The sequence below is a fragment of the Branchiostoma lanceolatum genome, chromosome 8 (assembly GCF_035083965.1).
Source record: "Branchiostoma lanceolatum isolate klBraLanc5 chromosome 8, klBraLanc5.hap2, whole genome shotgun sequence".
NCBI classification, from domain to species: domain Eukaryota; kingdom Metazoa; phylum Chordata; class Leptocardii; order Amphioxiformes; family Branchiostomatidae; genus Branchiostoma; species Branchiostoma lanceolatum.
In genome coordinates, this window is record NC_089729.1 from 22,223,267 (window position 1) to 22,236,068 (window position 12,802).

At 50.9% G+C, this 12,802-nt stretch overlaps 8 protein-coding genes across 8 annotated transcripts; 6 read left to right on the forward strand and 2 right to left on the reverse strand.

Moving 5' to 3' along the window:
* The first annotated feature begins 285 nt into the window (after positions 1–285).
* On the forward strand, positions 286–1,271 carry LOC136440600 (histone H4). The gene has a single exon (XM_066436672.1). It carries the CDS (start codon positions 614–616, stop codon positions 923–925), a length of 312 nt encoding a protein of 103 aa, XP_066292769.1. The 5' UTR covers positions 286–613; the 3' UTR covers positions 926–1,271.
* A 496-nt stretch (positions 1,272–1,767) lies between these two features.
* LOC136440569 (histone H1-like) lies at positions 1,768–2,401 on the forward strand. Its single transcript, XM_066436641.1, has one exon. It carries the CDS (start codon positions 1,768–1,770, stop codon positions 2,347–2,349), a length of 582 nt encoding a protein of 193 aa, XP_066292738.1. The 3' UTR covers positions 2,350–2,401.
* A 254-nt stretch (positions 2,402–2,655) lies between these two features.
* On the reverse strand, positions 2,656–4,539 carry LOC136440583 (histone H2A-like). The gene has a single exon (XM_066436655.1). It carries the CDS (start codon positions 4,537–4,539, stop codon positions 4,165–4,167), a length of 375 nt encoding a protein of 124 aa, XP_066292752.1. The 3' UTR covers positions 2,656–4,164.
* A 258-nt stretch (positions 4,540–4,797) lies between these two features.
* LOC136440596 (histone H2B-like) lies at positions 4,798–5,214 on the forward strand. The gene has a single exon (XM_066436667.1). The coding sequence runs from the start codon at positions 4,798–4,800 to the stop codon at positions 5,158–5,160; it is 363 nt and encodes a 120-aa protein (XP_066292764.1). The 3' UTR covers positions 5,161–5,214.
* A 750-nt stretch (positions 5,215–5,964) lies between these two features.
* On the forward strand, positions 5,965–7,536 carry LOC136440568 (histone H1-like). Its single transcript, XM_066436640.1, has one exon. The coding sequence runs from the start codon at positions 6,903–6,905 to the stop codon at positions 7,482–7,484; it is 582 nt and encodes a 193-aa protein (XP_066292737.1). The 5' UTR covers positions 5,965–6,902; the 3' UTR covers positions 7,485–7,536.
* A 254-nt stretch (positions 7,537–7,790) lies between these two features.
* On the reverse strand, positions 7,791–9,986 carry LOC136440587 (histone H2A-like). The gene has a single exon (XM_066436658.1). It carries the CDS (start codon positions 9,672–9,674, stop codon positions 9,300–9,302), a length of 375 nt encoding a protein of 124 aa, XP_066292755.1. The 5' UTR covers positions 9,675–9,986; the 3' UTR covers positions 7,791–9,299.
* Positions 9,987–9,997: 11 nt separating this feature from the next.
* LOC136440605 (histone H4) lies at positions 9,998–11,481 on the forward strand. Its single transcript, XM_066436678.1, has one exon. It carries the CDS (start codon positions 10,824–10,826, stop codon positions 11,133–11,135), a length of 312 nt encoding a protein of 103 aa, XP_066292775.1. The 5' UTR covers positions 9,998–10,823; the 3' UTR covers positions 11,136–11,481.
* Positions 11,482–11,711: 230 nt separating this feature from the next.
* LOC136440578 (histone H1-like) lies at positions 11,712–12,611 on the forward strand. Its single transcript, XM_066436650.1, has one exon. It carries the CDS (start codon positions 11,978–11,980, stop codon positions 12,557–12,559), a length of 582 nt encoding a protein of 193 aa, XP_066292747.1. The 5' UTR covers positions 11,712–11,977; the 3' UTR covers positions 12,560–12,611.
* The last annotated feature ends 191 nt before the right edge of the window (positions 12,612–12,802 follow it).

A 12,802-nucleotide genomic window follows, 5' to 3' on the forward strand; every position in this document is an offset into this window, starting at 1 on the left:
GCAACACAATACAAGAAATAAAGTGTCTTCTGACGTAATAAAAGCCTCCACAACGTTCTTATCATCAAACAGAACAGACCCAACAGACGTTGCCTTCTGGAACAAATGTCGCCGCCTGTGACGTTGACGGGACGTTCTTTAGAACAATGAAATGGTCTTTGCGTCGATTGGCGTTATTTTCCAGTCGAATGCCTTCAACATATTGTTAGACAGACAATGTCTGACATGTGTAGTCAAACTTATGAGCGCTAATGGAGCGTGTGTGTGGCGTAGACGTTTTCGTGTCTCGCTTGCCCTGTGCTTCTTGTCATCTTCGCTATCGCCAGGGGGCGTTCTCTAGTTTGCTTTGCTTTCTTTCCTTCGTTTTGCTAATCTTTCATATCTCCGACAATAGCGGTATTGCCGGTGGGAAAGCCTCGTCGTGGAATCGTCTTGTGTGGCTCCTATGGGTTGGCGGATGGCGTCTTCCCATTGGCTAGTTGTGGTCGACCGGTCGTCGACTAGAGTTCTCGTAGGTCCGCAGGGCGGCTATTAAATCGGTGCCGGCAGGAGGCGACCCATTCACTGCTTCGTTCTAATCCTAGTCGAGAAGAACATCGCATCTACTAGCATCATGTCTGGGCGCGGCAAGGGAGGCAAGGGTCTCGGAAAGGGAGGCGCCAAGCGTCACCGTAAGGTGCTTCGCGACAACATCCAGGGCATCACCAAGCCCGCCATCCGTCGTCTGGCTCGCCGAGGCGGCGTCAAACGCATCTCCGGCCTCATCTACGAGGAGACCCGGGGCGTTCTCAAGGTCTTCCTGGAGAATGTGATCCGCGACGCGGTCACATACACCGAGCACGCCAAGCGTAAGACGGTCACCGCCATGGATGTCGTCTACGCTCTCAAACGTCAAGGCCGCACCCTGTACGGCTTTGGTGGCTAAAGGACCCGGCTGACTTATCATCGCAAGCAACCCCGGCCCTTTTCAGGGCCACCCAAATGTCCAAGAAAGAGCTGTATTTTTTCACAACAAGCACGGCCCTACACACGTACACACCTGAGTCGAACGATGAACATGACATACAATGATCATTCCAACCTCAAGAAACGATTGTAGTTCTTTCTTTATTTCTTTGTGTGTGAGTGGTCTTTTTTTGGTTGACGTGTTTATTTTTGGGCAGCCTGGTGTTTGTCGTTTCTGCTGAATGCATGTGAAGCGTATAACATATTTTCCTTGTAAATTGGTTGATGCCGTCGGCTTTGCTGTTTTTCTTAGTGTGCGTTTTGGCGTGGAAGTAGACATCAAAGTGAGGTGTTGTTGGGTGCGGCGGAGGGATCTTGATTTATTTGATAGTGTGTGTGTTTGTATCGTAGTTCAATACTCCATGTGTGTTGTGGAAGTTTCTTTTCGACTAGCAGTAAGATTCTGACGTCTTGTCAAGCTGGTCTGAAGTAACAACGGCACGGACTTATAGTCGGAAACATCGCAGCTCACTTAGTGGAAATAGGACGAATATCTCAAGATCTGGAGGCTAGTGATCAGCCGCTTCCATCAAATTGCTTAGATTTGAATCTTCTTTTGTACAGGAACCGATCCGACATCATTTCTCATGCCAATCCCACCATAAAGTTTGAAAAGAAATAAATACAAGTTTCGCCGCGACGGACAACAGGACACAGACAAGCTGCGACGTTTCCGTCTAGGTCCGTACCATTGTTACTTCACGCCAGCTTGACAAGACGGAGGTTTCATTTGCACGTCTAACGCAGACAAGGCAAGCCAGCATGTCCGCTCCAGCATCGTCCCCCAAGAAGTCCAGGAAGCCTACGGCACCCAAGGGCCCTGCTGCTCACCCGCCCACCACTGTTATGGTTACGTCGGCCGTGGAAGCGCTCAAGGACCGTACCGGTTCTTCTCTGTCGGCCATCAAGAAGTACATTGCCGGTAACTACAAGTTCGACGTGGAGAAGAAAGCGCACTTCGTCAAGCGCGCCCTGAAATCCTTGGTGGAGAAGGGTACCCTCATCCAGGTCAAAGGAACTGGGGCGTCGGGATCCTTCAAGATCAACGTGGCAGCCAAGAAAGCCGCCGAGAAGGCTGCAAAGAAAGCCGTCAAGAAGCCGGTCAAGAAACCTGTGGCTAAGAAGGCCGCAAAACCCAAGACCACCAAGCCAAAAAAGCCAAAGGCTAAGAAGGCTACTAAGGCTACCACCCCCAAGAAGACAAAGAAACCGACTACCAAGAAGACCAAGAAATCTCCGGCCAAGAAACCCGCTGCCAAGAAACCCACAAGAAAGACTCCGGTAAAGAAGACTCCAAAGAAGGCGGCGCCTGCCAAGAAAGCGTCCAAGCCCAAGAAGAAGTGATGACCTGACCGTCGAAGTTTCTGCAAACCCCGGCCCTTTTCAGGGCCACCCACATCCTTACAGAAGTACTATGTCAATCATTAAAGTAATACATGAAATAGAATGAAAGCATCCCCCCCACACACACAGACAGACAGACAGACAGACAGACAGACAGACACACACGCACCGTGACACAAAGACGCGTAGAGCACATGTATAACAACACACGCATATGCATGTTGGAAGGGAAGGGAGGGATGGGTGAACGGACATACGTACAGAAGCACACGCCCAGGTGAACAGACTAATGTTAATTTCTCGCCGGAAATCAATTAATCAATCGACAACTTTATTCAGTACAAAGATGATGTCTTGTCACCACTATCCGTCTATCCGCAGCAGAGTGCGTACAAATATACACTTGTAGCCCATAGCCATTCTATTGTAGCGCTCAAGATTATCCTTGCAACATTTCCTCCGTGACCCCCAAAAGTGCCGAGCTTGCCGCTGAATATCGGATCCTGGAGACATGAAAACTGACCAATCACGAGGCCTGATTCGGACAAGACAACCAATCAGACGGCAGGGCACCGGCCAATTGAAAACCTTGGGGCATCTAATTAGCGGCTGTTATAAATTCACTCTCCACAGTCTGCCGACTAGTCTTATCGTCCTGCACTTCAGCGTAGACAAACTCCGTCCGACATGGCACGTACCAAGCAGACCGCCCGTAAGTCCACCGGTGGCAAGGCCCCCAGGAAGCAGTTGGCAACCAAGGCCGCTCGCAAGAGCGCACCGGCTACCGGTGGCGTCAAGAAACCTCACCGCTACAGGCCCGGCACCGTCGCCCTGAGGGAGATCCGCCGCTACCAGAAGTCGACGGAACTGCTCATCCGCAAGCTGCCCTTCCAGCGCCTGGTGCGAGAAATCGCCCAAGACTTCAAGACGGACCTGCGCTTCCAGAGCTCGGCGGTCATGGCTCTGCAGGAAGCAAGCGAGGCCTACCTGGTCGGTCTGTTCGAGGACACCAACCTGTGCGCTATCCACGCCAAGCGCGTTACCATCATGCCCAAGGACATCCAACTCGCCCGCCGCATCAGAGGGGAGCGCGCATAGGCTTGATCGGAGCAAGAGCAACATCAACACCGGCCCTTTTCAGGGCCACCGACATATCCCAGAAAGATCTACATCGTTCACATCTCTTTAAACAGAACCCCCTTTTCCGAGACATGGTTTAACAATTAAACTGCAAAGTTACACTGTTACACAACCCTCATCACTCGTTCTGCCCCATTCATTCCTTCCTTCCATCCATCCACCTCAGCGCCCATGCCTGCAAATACATACAAACATACCTACCTACACCCCCCCCAAAGAAACTTGAAACGTATAGTCGTGTGTATTGCGCGTGTCGCACACGTGCCAGACGGCCATCCACGTGTCTATTTTTCCCGGTTACCCAAATGTTGTACAGATATGTCAGCGAGCATGACACTGCTCCGTCCAGACAGATGAAGGGAGTGGTATTTCGCTCATTTCTCGTATCATTTCTCGTATCTCTTCTTTCTCACGCACATGATGTGTAACGTTGCGTATGTCTTAGCTATCAAGGTATGGCATATGGGGTATGCAAAGTGACTGAATTAATACTAAAAATGTAAACTTTGTCTAGTCTTTGTCTGGTCTAAGCAGATGCGGTGTGTGTATGAGATACAAATGTATTAAAGTATTTTTCATTTCGTATGTATAAAACAAGTGTGAAGATGATACAGTTCCTTTGAAAGGATGTGGGTGGCCCTGAAAAGGGCCGGGGTTTAGGTATACGTCTGGAATCTACTGAGCCTTGCCGGTCTTCTTGGGCAGAAGCACAGCGTGGATGTTTGGGAGAACACCGCCCTGGGCAATGGTGACGCCCGACATCAGCTTGTTCAACTCCTCGTCGTTGCGGACGGCCAGTTGAAGGTGACGGGGGATGATTCTGGTCTTCTTGTTGTCACGGGCAGCGTTACCAGCCAGTTCCAGGATCTCAGCCGTCAAGTACTCGAGCACCGCCGCCAGATACACCGGAGCGCCGGCACCCACGCGCTGGGCGTAGTTTCCCTTCCGCAAGAAGCGATGTACGCGGCCAACGGGGAACTGGAGACCCGCTCGGGAAGAACGACTCTTTGCCTTAGCGCGTGCCTTGCCTCCTTTACCACGTCCAGACATCTTGTAGTAGTCGATTGATTGGCGTTATACGGCTGGAAGAATGAATAGACGAAACGTCCTGCCCAGCCAATTTATACTTCGCCGCTGGATCGACAACTTCCGACAGCGAGCCAATAGACAGAGATTACTGTGAAATGTTCTGCAACGTCCGCACCTTGGACTAGACAATCCAGAAAATTTGCATTATTTTCCCCATAAAGAGCCGAGGCGGCGCGGGTGCACCCATTCTTTGCTGTCTAATACGCCAAGAGCCTCACCATGCCACCAAGTGGAAAAGCCGCCAAAAAAGCTGGCAAAGCCAGGCCCGCCGGAGACAAGAAGCGCGGAAGAAGGAGAAAGAGAAGGGAGACCTTCGGCGTCTACATCTACAAGGTGCTGAAACAGGTGCACCCCGACACCGGCGTCTCCAGCAAGGCCATGGGAATCATGAATTCCTTCGTCAACGACATTTTTGAACGGATCGCCGCAGAGGCCTCTCGGCTCGCTAACTACAACAAGCGCTCCACCATCAGCAGCCGCGAGATCCAGACCGCCGTGCGACTCCTGCTGCCGGGCGAGCTGGCCAAGCACGCCGTCAGCGAGGGCACCAAGGCCGTCACCAAGTACACCAGCTCCAAGTAGATCTACCGCCAGTGCCAGAGATATATTAACCCCGGCCTTTTTCAAGGCCACCCACATCCCCACAAAAGAGCTGTAGCAATCACACTTTGCAGTCAAACAAATCACCCAAGGCAGGCACACGCCACTAACCTGCGATGGCAGGCGCATAGAACCCAACGACGCGCCCTAACAGGACAGGGCTGCAACGCACAACAAAGCCAACAAAAATACAAAACGCAACACAATACAAGAAATAAAGTGTCTTCTGACGTAATAAAAGCCTCCACAACGTTCTTATCATCAAACAGAACAGACCCAACAGACGTTGCCTTCTGGAACAAATGTCGCCGCCTGTGACGTTGACGGGACGTTCTTTAGAACAATGAAATGGTCTTTGCGTCGATTGGCGTTATTTTCCAGTCGAATGCCTTCAACATATTGTTAGACAGACAATGTCTGACATGTGTAGTCAAACTTATGAGCGCTAATGGAGCGTGTGTGTGGCGTAGACGTTTTCGTGTCTCGCTTGCCCTGTGCTTCTTGTCATCTTCGCTATCGCCAGGGGGCGTTCTCTAGTTTGCTTTGCTTTCTTTCCTTCGTTTTGCTAATCTTTCATATCTCCGACAATAGCGGTATTGCCGGTGGGAAAGCCTCGTCGTGGAATCGTCTTGTGTGGCTCCTATGGGTTGGCGGATGGCGTCTTCCCATTGGCTAGTTGTGGTCGACCGGTCGTCGACTAGAGTTCTCGTAGGTCCGCAGGGCGGCTATTAAATCGGTGCCGGCAGGAGGCGACCCATTCACTGCTTCGTTCTAATCCTAGTCACATACACCGAGCACGCCAAGCGTAAGACGGTCACCGCCATGGATGTCGTCTACGCTCTCAAACGTCAAGGCCGCACCCTGTACGGCTTTGGTGGCTAAAGGACCCGGCTGACTTATCATCGCAAGCAACCCCGGCCCTTTTCAGGGCCACCCAAATGTCCAAGAAAGAGCTGTATTTTTTCACAACAAGCACGGCCCTACACACGTACACACCTGAGTCGAACGATGAACATGACATACAATGATCATTCCAACCTCAAGAAACGATTGTAGTTCTTTCTTTATTTCTTTGTGTGTGAGTGGTCTTTTTTTGGTTGACGTGTTTATTTTTGGGCAGCCTGGTGTTTGTCGTTTCTGCTGAATGCATGTGAAGCGTATAACATATTTTCCTTGTAAATTGGTTGATGCCGTCGGCTTTGCTGTTTTTCTTAGTGTGCGTTTTGGCGTGGAAGTAGACATCAAAGTGAGGTGTTGTTGGGTGCGGCGGAGGGATCTTGATTTATTTGATAGTGTGTGTGTTTGTATCGTAGTTCAATACTCCATGTGTGTTGTGGAAGTTTCTTTTCGACTAGCAGTAAGATTCTGACGTCTTGTCAAGCTGGTCTGAAGTAACAACGGCACGGACTTATAGTCGGAAACATCGCAGCTCACTTAGTGGAAATAGGACGAATATCTCAAGATCTGGAGGCTAGTGATCAGCCGCTTCCATCAAATTGCTTAGATTTGAATCTTCTTTTGTACAGGAACCGATCCGACATCATTTCTCATGCCAATCCCACCATAAAGTTTGAAAAGAAATAAATACAAGTTTCGCCGCGACGGACAACAGGACACAGACAAGCTGCGACGTTTCCGTCTAGGTCCGTACCATTGTTACTTCACGCCAGCTTGACAAGACGGAGGTTTCATTTGCACGTCTAACGCAGACAAGGCAAGCCAGCATGTCCGCTCCAGCATCGTCCCCCAAGAAGTCCAGGAAGCCTACGGCACCCAAGGGCCCTGCTGCTCACCCGCCCACCACTGTTATGGTTACGTCGGCCGTGGAAGCGCTCAAGGACCGTACCGGTTCTTCTCTGTCGGCCATCAAGAAGTACATTGCCGGTAACTACAAGTTCGACGTGGAGAAGAAAGCGCACTTCGTCAAGCGCGCCCTGAAATCCTTGGTGGAGAAGGGTACCCTCATCCAGGTCAAAGGAACTGGGGCGTCGGGATCCTTCAAGATCAACGTGGCAGCCAAGAAAGCCGCCGAGAAGGCTGCAAAGAAAGCCGTCAAGAAGCCGGTCAAGAAACCTGTGGCTAAGAAGGCCGCAAAACCCAAGACCACCAAGCCAAAAAAGCCAAAGGCTAAGAAGGCTACTAAGGCTACCACCCCCAAGAAGACAAAGAAACCGACTACCAAGAAGACCAAGAAATCTCCGGCCAAGAAACCCGCTGCCAAGAAACCCACAAGAAAGACTCCGGTAAAGAAGACTCCAAAGAAGGCGGCGCCTGCCAAGAAAGCGTCCAAGCCCAAGAAGAAGTGATGACCTGACCGTCGAAGTTTCTGCAAACCCCGGCCCTTTTCAGGGCCACCCACATCCTTACAGAAGTACTATGTCAATCATTAAAGTAATACATGAAATAGAATGAAAGCATCCCCCCCACACACACAGACAGACAGACAGACAGACAGACAGACAGACACACACGCACCGTGACACAAAGACGCGTAGAGCACATGTATAACAACACACGCATATGCATGTTGGAAGGGAAGGGAGGGATGGGTGAACGGACATACGTACAGAAGCACACGCCCAGGTGAACAGACTAATGTTAATTTCTCGCCGGAAATCAATTAATCAATCGACAACTTTATTCAGTACAAAGATGATGTCTTGTCACCACTATCCGTCTATCCGCAGCAGAGTGCGTACAAATATACACTTGTAGCCCATAGCCATTCTATTGTAGCGCTCAAGATTATCCTTGCAACATTTCCTCCGTGACCCCCAAAAGTGCCGAGCTTGCCGCTGAATATCGGATCCTGGAGACATGAAAACTGACCAATCACGAGGCCTGATTCGGACAAGACAACCAATCAGACGGCAGGGCACCGGCCAATTGAAAACCTTGGGGCATCTAATTAGCGGCTGTTATAAATTCACTCTCCACAGTCTGCCGACTAGTCTTATCGTCCTGCACTTCAGCGTAGACAAACTCCGTCCGACATGGCACGTACCAAGCAGACCGCCCGTAAGTCCACCGGTGGCAAGGCCCCCAGGAAGCAGTTGGCAACCAAGGCCGCTCGCAAGAGCGCACCGGCTACCGGTGGCGTCAAGAAACCTCACCGCTACAGGCCCGGCACCGTCGCCCTGAGGGAGATCCGCCGCTACCAGAAGTCGACGGAACTGCTCATCCGCAAGCTGCCCTTCCAGCGCCTGGTGCGAGAAATCGCCCAAGACTTCAAGACGGACCTGCGCTTCCAGAGCTCGGCGGTCATGGCTCTGCAGGAAGCAAGCGAGGCCTACCTGGTCGGTCTGTTCGAGGACACCAACCTGTGCGCTATCCACGCCAAGCGCGTTACCATCATGCCCAAGGACATCCAACTCGCCCGCCGCATCAGAGGGGAGCGCGCATAGGCTTGATCGGAGCAAGAGCAACATCAACACCGGCCCTTTTCAGGGCCACCGACATATCCCAGAAAGATCTACATCGTTCACATCTCTTTAAACAGAACCCCCTTTTCCGAGACATGGTTTAACAATTAAACTGCAAAGTTACACTGTTACACAACCCTCATCACTCGTTCTGCCCCATTCATTCCTTCCTTCCATCCATCCACCTCAGCGCCCATGCCTGCAAATACATACAAACATACCTACCTACACCCCCCCCAAAGAAACTTGAAACGTATAGTCGTGTGTATTGCGCGTGTCGCACACGTGCCAGACGGCCATCCACGTGTCTATTTTTCCCGGTTACCCAAATGTTGTACAGATATGTCAGCGAGCATGACACTGCTCCGTCCAGACAGATGAAGGGAGTGGTATTTCGCTCATTTCTCGTATCATTTCTCGTATCTCTTCTTTCTCACGCACATGATGTGTAACGTTGCGTATGTCTTAGCTATCAAGGTATGGCATATGGGGTATGCAAAGTGACTGAATTAATACTAAAAATGTAAACTTTGTCTAGTCTTTGTCTGGTCTAAGCAGATGCGGTGTGTGTATGAGATACAAATGTATTAAAGTATTTTTCATTTCGTATGTATAAAACAAGTGTGAAGATGATACAGTTCCTTTGAAAGGATGTGGGTGGCCCTGAAAAGGGCCGGGGTTTAGGTATACGTCTGGAATCTACTGAGCCTTGCCGGTCTTCTTGGGCAGAAGCACAGCGTGGATGTTTGGGAGAACACCGCCCTGGGCAATGGTGACGCCCGACATCAGCTTGTTCAACTCCTCGTCGTTGCGGACGGCCAGTTGAAGGTGACGGGGGATGATTCTGGTCTTCTTGTTGTCACGGGCAGCGTTACCAGCCAGTTCCAGGATCTCAGCCGTCAAGTACTCGAGCACCGCCGCCAGATACACCGGAGCGCCGGCACCCACGCGCTGGGCGTAGTTTCCCTTCCGCAAGAAGCGATGTACGCGGCCAACGGGGAACTGGAGACCCGCTCGGGAAGAACGACTCTTTGCCTTAGCGCGTGCCTTGCCTCCTTTACCACGTCCAGACATCTTGTAGTAGTCGATTGATTGGCGTTATACGGCTGGAAGAATGAATAGACGAAACGTCCTGCCCAGCCAATTTATACTTCGCCGCTGGATCGACAACTTCCGACAGCGAGCCAATAGACAGAGATTACTGTGAAATGTTCTGCAACGTCCGCACCTTGGACTAGACAATCCAGAAAATTTGCATTATTTTCCCCATAAAGAGCCGAGGCGGCGCGGGTGCACCCATTCTTTGCTGTCTAATACGCCAAGAGCCTCACCATGCCACCAAGTGGAAAAGCCGCCAAAAAAGCTGGCAAAGCCAGGCCCGCCGGAGACAAGTAGATCTACCGCCAGTGCCAGAGATATATTAACCCCGGCCTTTTTCAAGGCCACCCACATCCCCACAAAAGAGCTGTAGCAATCACACTTTGCAGTCAAACAAATCACCCAAGGCAGGCACACGCCACTAACCTGCGATGGCAGGCGCATAGAACCCAACGACGCGCCCTAACAGGACAGGGCTGCAACGCACAACAAAGCCAACAAAAATACAAAACGCAACACAATACAAGAAATAAAGTGTCTTCTGACGTAATAAAAGCCTCCACAACGTTCTTATCATCAAACAGAACAGACCCAACAGACGTTGCCTTCTGGAACAAATGTCGCCGCCTGTGACGTTGACGGGACGTTCTTTAGAACAATGAAATGGTCTTTGCGTCGATTGGCGTTATTTTCCAGTCGAATGCCTTCAACATATTGTTAGACAGACAATGTCTGACATGTGTAGTCAAACTTATGAGCGCTAATGGAGCGTGTGTGTGGCGTAGACGTTTTCGTGTCTCGCTTGCCCTGTGCTTCTTGTCATCTTCGCTATCGCCAGGGGGCGTTCTCTAGTTTGCTTTGCTTTCTTTCCTTCGTTTTGCTAATCTTTCATATCTCCGACAATAGCGGTATTGCCGGTGGGAAAGCCTCGTCGTGGAATCGTCTTGTGTGGCTCCTATGGGTTGGCGGATGGCGTCTTCCCATTGGCTAGTTGTGGTCGACCGGTCGTCGACTAGAGTTCTCGTAGGTCCGCAGGGCGGCTATTAAATCGGTGCCGGCAGGAGGCGACCCATTCACTGCTTCGTTCTAATCCTAGTCGAGAAGAACATCGCATCTACTAGCATCATGTCTGGGCGCGGCAAGGGAGGCAAGGGTCTCGGAAAGGGAGGCGCCAAGCGTCACCGTAAGGTGCTTCGCGACAACATCCAGGGCATCACCAAGCCCGCCATCCGTCGTCTGGCTCGCCGAGGCGGCGTCAAACGCATCTCCGGCCTCATCTACGAGGAGACCCGGGGCGTTCTCAAGGTCTTCCTGGAGAATGTGATCCGCGACGCGGTCACATACACCGAGCACGCCAAGCGTAAGACGGTCACCGCCATGGATGTCGTCTACGCTCTCAAACGTCAAGGCCGCACCCTGTACGGCTTTGGTGGCTAAAGGACCCGGCTGACTTATCATCGCAAGCAACCCCGGCCCTTTTCAGGGCCACCCAAATGTCCAAGAAAGAGCTGTATTTTTTCACAACAAGCACGGCCCTACACACGTACACACCTGAGTCGAACGATGAACATGACATACAATGATCATTCCAACCTCAAGAAACGATTGTAGTTCTTTCTTTATTTCTTTGTGTGTGAGTGGTTTTTTTTTGGTTGACGTGTTTATTTTTGGGCAGCCTGGTGTTTGTCGTTTCTGCTGAATGCATGTGAAGCGTATAACATATTTTCCTTGTAAATTGGTTGATGCCGTCGGCTTTGCTGTTTTTCTTAGTGTGCGTTTTGGCGTGGAAGTAGACATCAAAGTGAGGTGTTGTTGGGTGCGGCGGAGGGATCTTGATTTATTTGATAGTGTGTGTGTTTGTATCGTAGTTCAATACTCCATGTGTGTTGTGGAAGTTTCTTTTCGACTAGCAGTAAGATTCTGACGTCTTGTCAAGCTGGTCTGAAGTAACAACGGCACGGACTTATAGTCGGAAACATCGCAGCTCACTTAGTTGAAATAGGACGAATATCTCAGGATCTGGAGGCTAGTGATCAGCCGCTTCCATCAAATTGCTTAGATTTGAATCTTCTTTTGTACAGGAACCGATCCGACATCATTTCTCATGCCAATCCCACCATAAAGTTTGAAAAGAAATAAATACAAGTTTCGCCGCGACGGACAACAGGACACAGACAAGCTGCGACGTTTCCGTCTAGGTCCGTACCATTGTTACTTCACGCCAGCTTGACAAGACGGAGGTTTCATTTGCACGTCTAACGCAGACAAGGCAAGCCAGCATGTCCGCTCCAGCATCGTCCCCCAAGAAGTCCAGGAAGCCTACGGCACCCAAGGGCCCTGCTGCTCACCCGCCCACCACTGTTATGGTTACGTCGGCCGTGGAAGCGCTCAAGGACCGTACCGGTTCTTCTCTGTCGGCCATCAAGAAGTACATTGCCGGTAACTACAAGTTCGACGTGGAGAAGAAAGCGCACTTCGTCAAGCGCGCCCTGAAATCCTTGGTGGAGAAGGGTACCCTCATCCAGGTCAAAGGAACTGGGGCGTCGGGATCCTTCAAGATCAACGTGGCAGCCAAGAAAGCCGCCGAGAAGGCTGCAAAGAAAGCCGTCAAGAAGCCGGTCAAGAAACCTGTGGCTAAGAAGGCCGCAAAACCCAAGACCACCAAGCCAAAAAAGCCAAAGGCTAAGAAGGCTACTAAGGCTACCACCCCCAAGAAGACAAAGAAACCGACTACCAAGAAGACCAAGAAATCTCCGGCCAAGAAACCCGCTGCCAAGAAACCCACAAGAAAGACTCCGGTAAAGAAGACTCCAAAGAAGGCGGCGCCTGCCAAGAAAGCGTCCAAGCCCAAGAAGAAGTGATGACCTGACCGTCGAAGTTTCTGCAAACCCCGGCCCTTTTCAGGGCCACCCACATCCTTACAGAAGTACTATGTCAATCATTAAAGTAATACATGAAATAGAATGAAAGCATCCCCCCCACACACACAGACAGACAGACAGACAGACAGACAGACAGACACACACGCACCGTGACACAAAGACGCGTAGAGCACATGTATAACAACACACGCATATGCATGTTGGAAGGGAAGGGAGGGATGG

What these genes read in the sequence shown, in the direction of transcription:
- LOC136440600 (XM_066436672.1), top strand. Translation starts at nt 614, where the DNA reads ATGTCTGGGCGCGGCAAGGGAGGCAAGGGTCTCGGAAAGGGAGGCGCC.
- LOC136440569 (XM_066436641.1), top strand. Translation starts at nt 1,768, where the DNA reads ATGTCCGCTCCAGCATCGTCCCCCAAGAAGTCCAGGAAGCCTACGGCA.
- LOC136440583 (XM_066436655.1), bottom strand. Translation starts at nt 4,539, where the DNA reads ATGTCTGGACGTGGTAAAGGAGGCAAGGCACGCGCTAAGGCAAAGAGT.
- LOC136440596 (XM_066436667.1), top strand. Translation starts at nt 4,798, where the DNA reads ATGCCACCAAGTGGAAAAGCCGCCAAAAAAGCTGGCAAAGCCAGGCCC.
- LOC136440568 (XM_066436640.1), top strand. Translation starts at nt 6,903, where the DNA reads ATGTCCGCTCCAGCATCGTCCCCCAAGAAGTCCAGGAAGCCTACGGCA.
- LOC136440587 (XM_066436658.1), bottom strand. Translation starts at nt 9,674, where the DNA reads ATGTCTGGACGTGGTAAAGGAGGCAAGGCACGCGCTAAGGCAAAGAGT.
- LOC136440605 (XM_066436678.1), top strand. Translation starts at nt 10,824, where the DNA reads ATGTCTGGGCGCGGCAAGGGAGGCAAGGGTCTCGGAAAGGGAGGCGCC.
- LOC136440578 (XM_066436650.1), top strand. Translation starts at nt 11,978, where the DNA reads ATGTCCGCTCCAGCATCGTCCCCCAAGAAGTCCAGGAAGCCTACGGCA.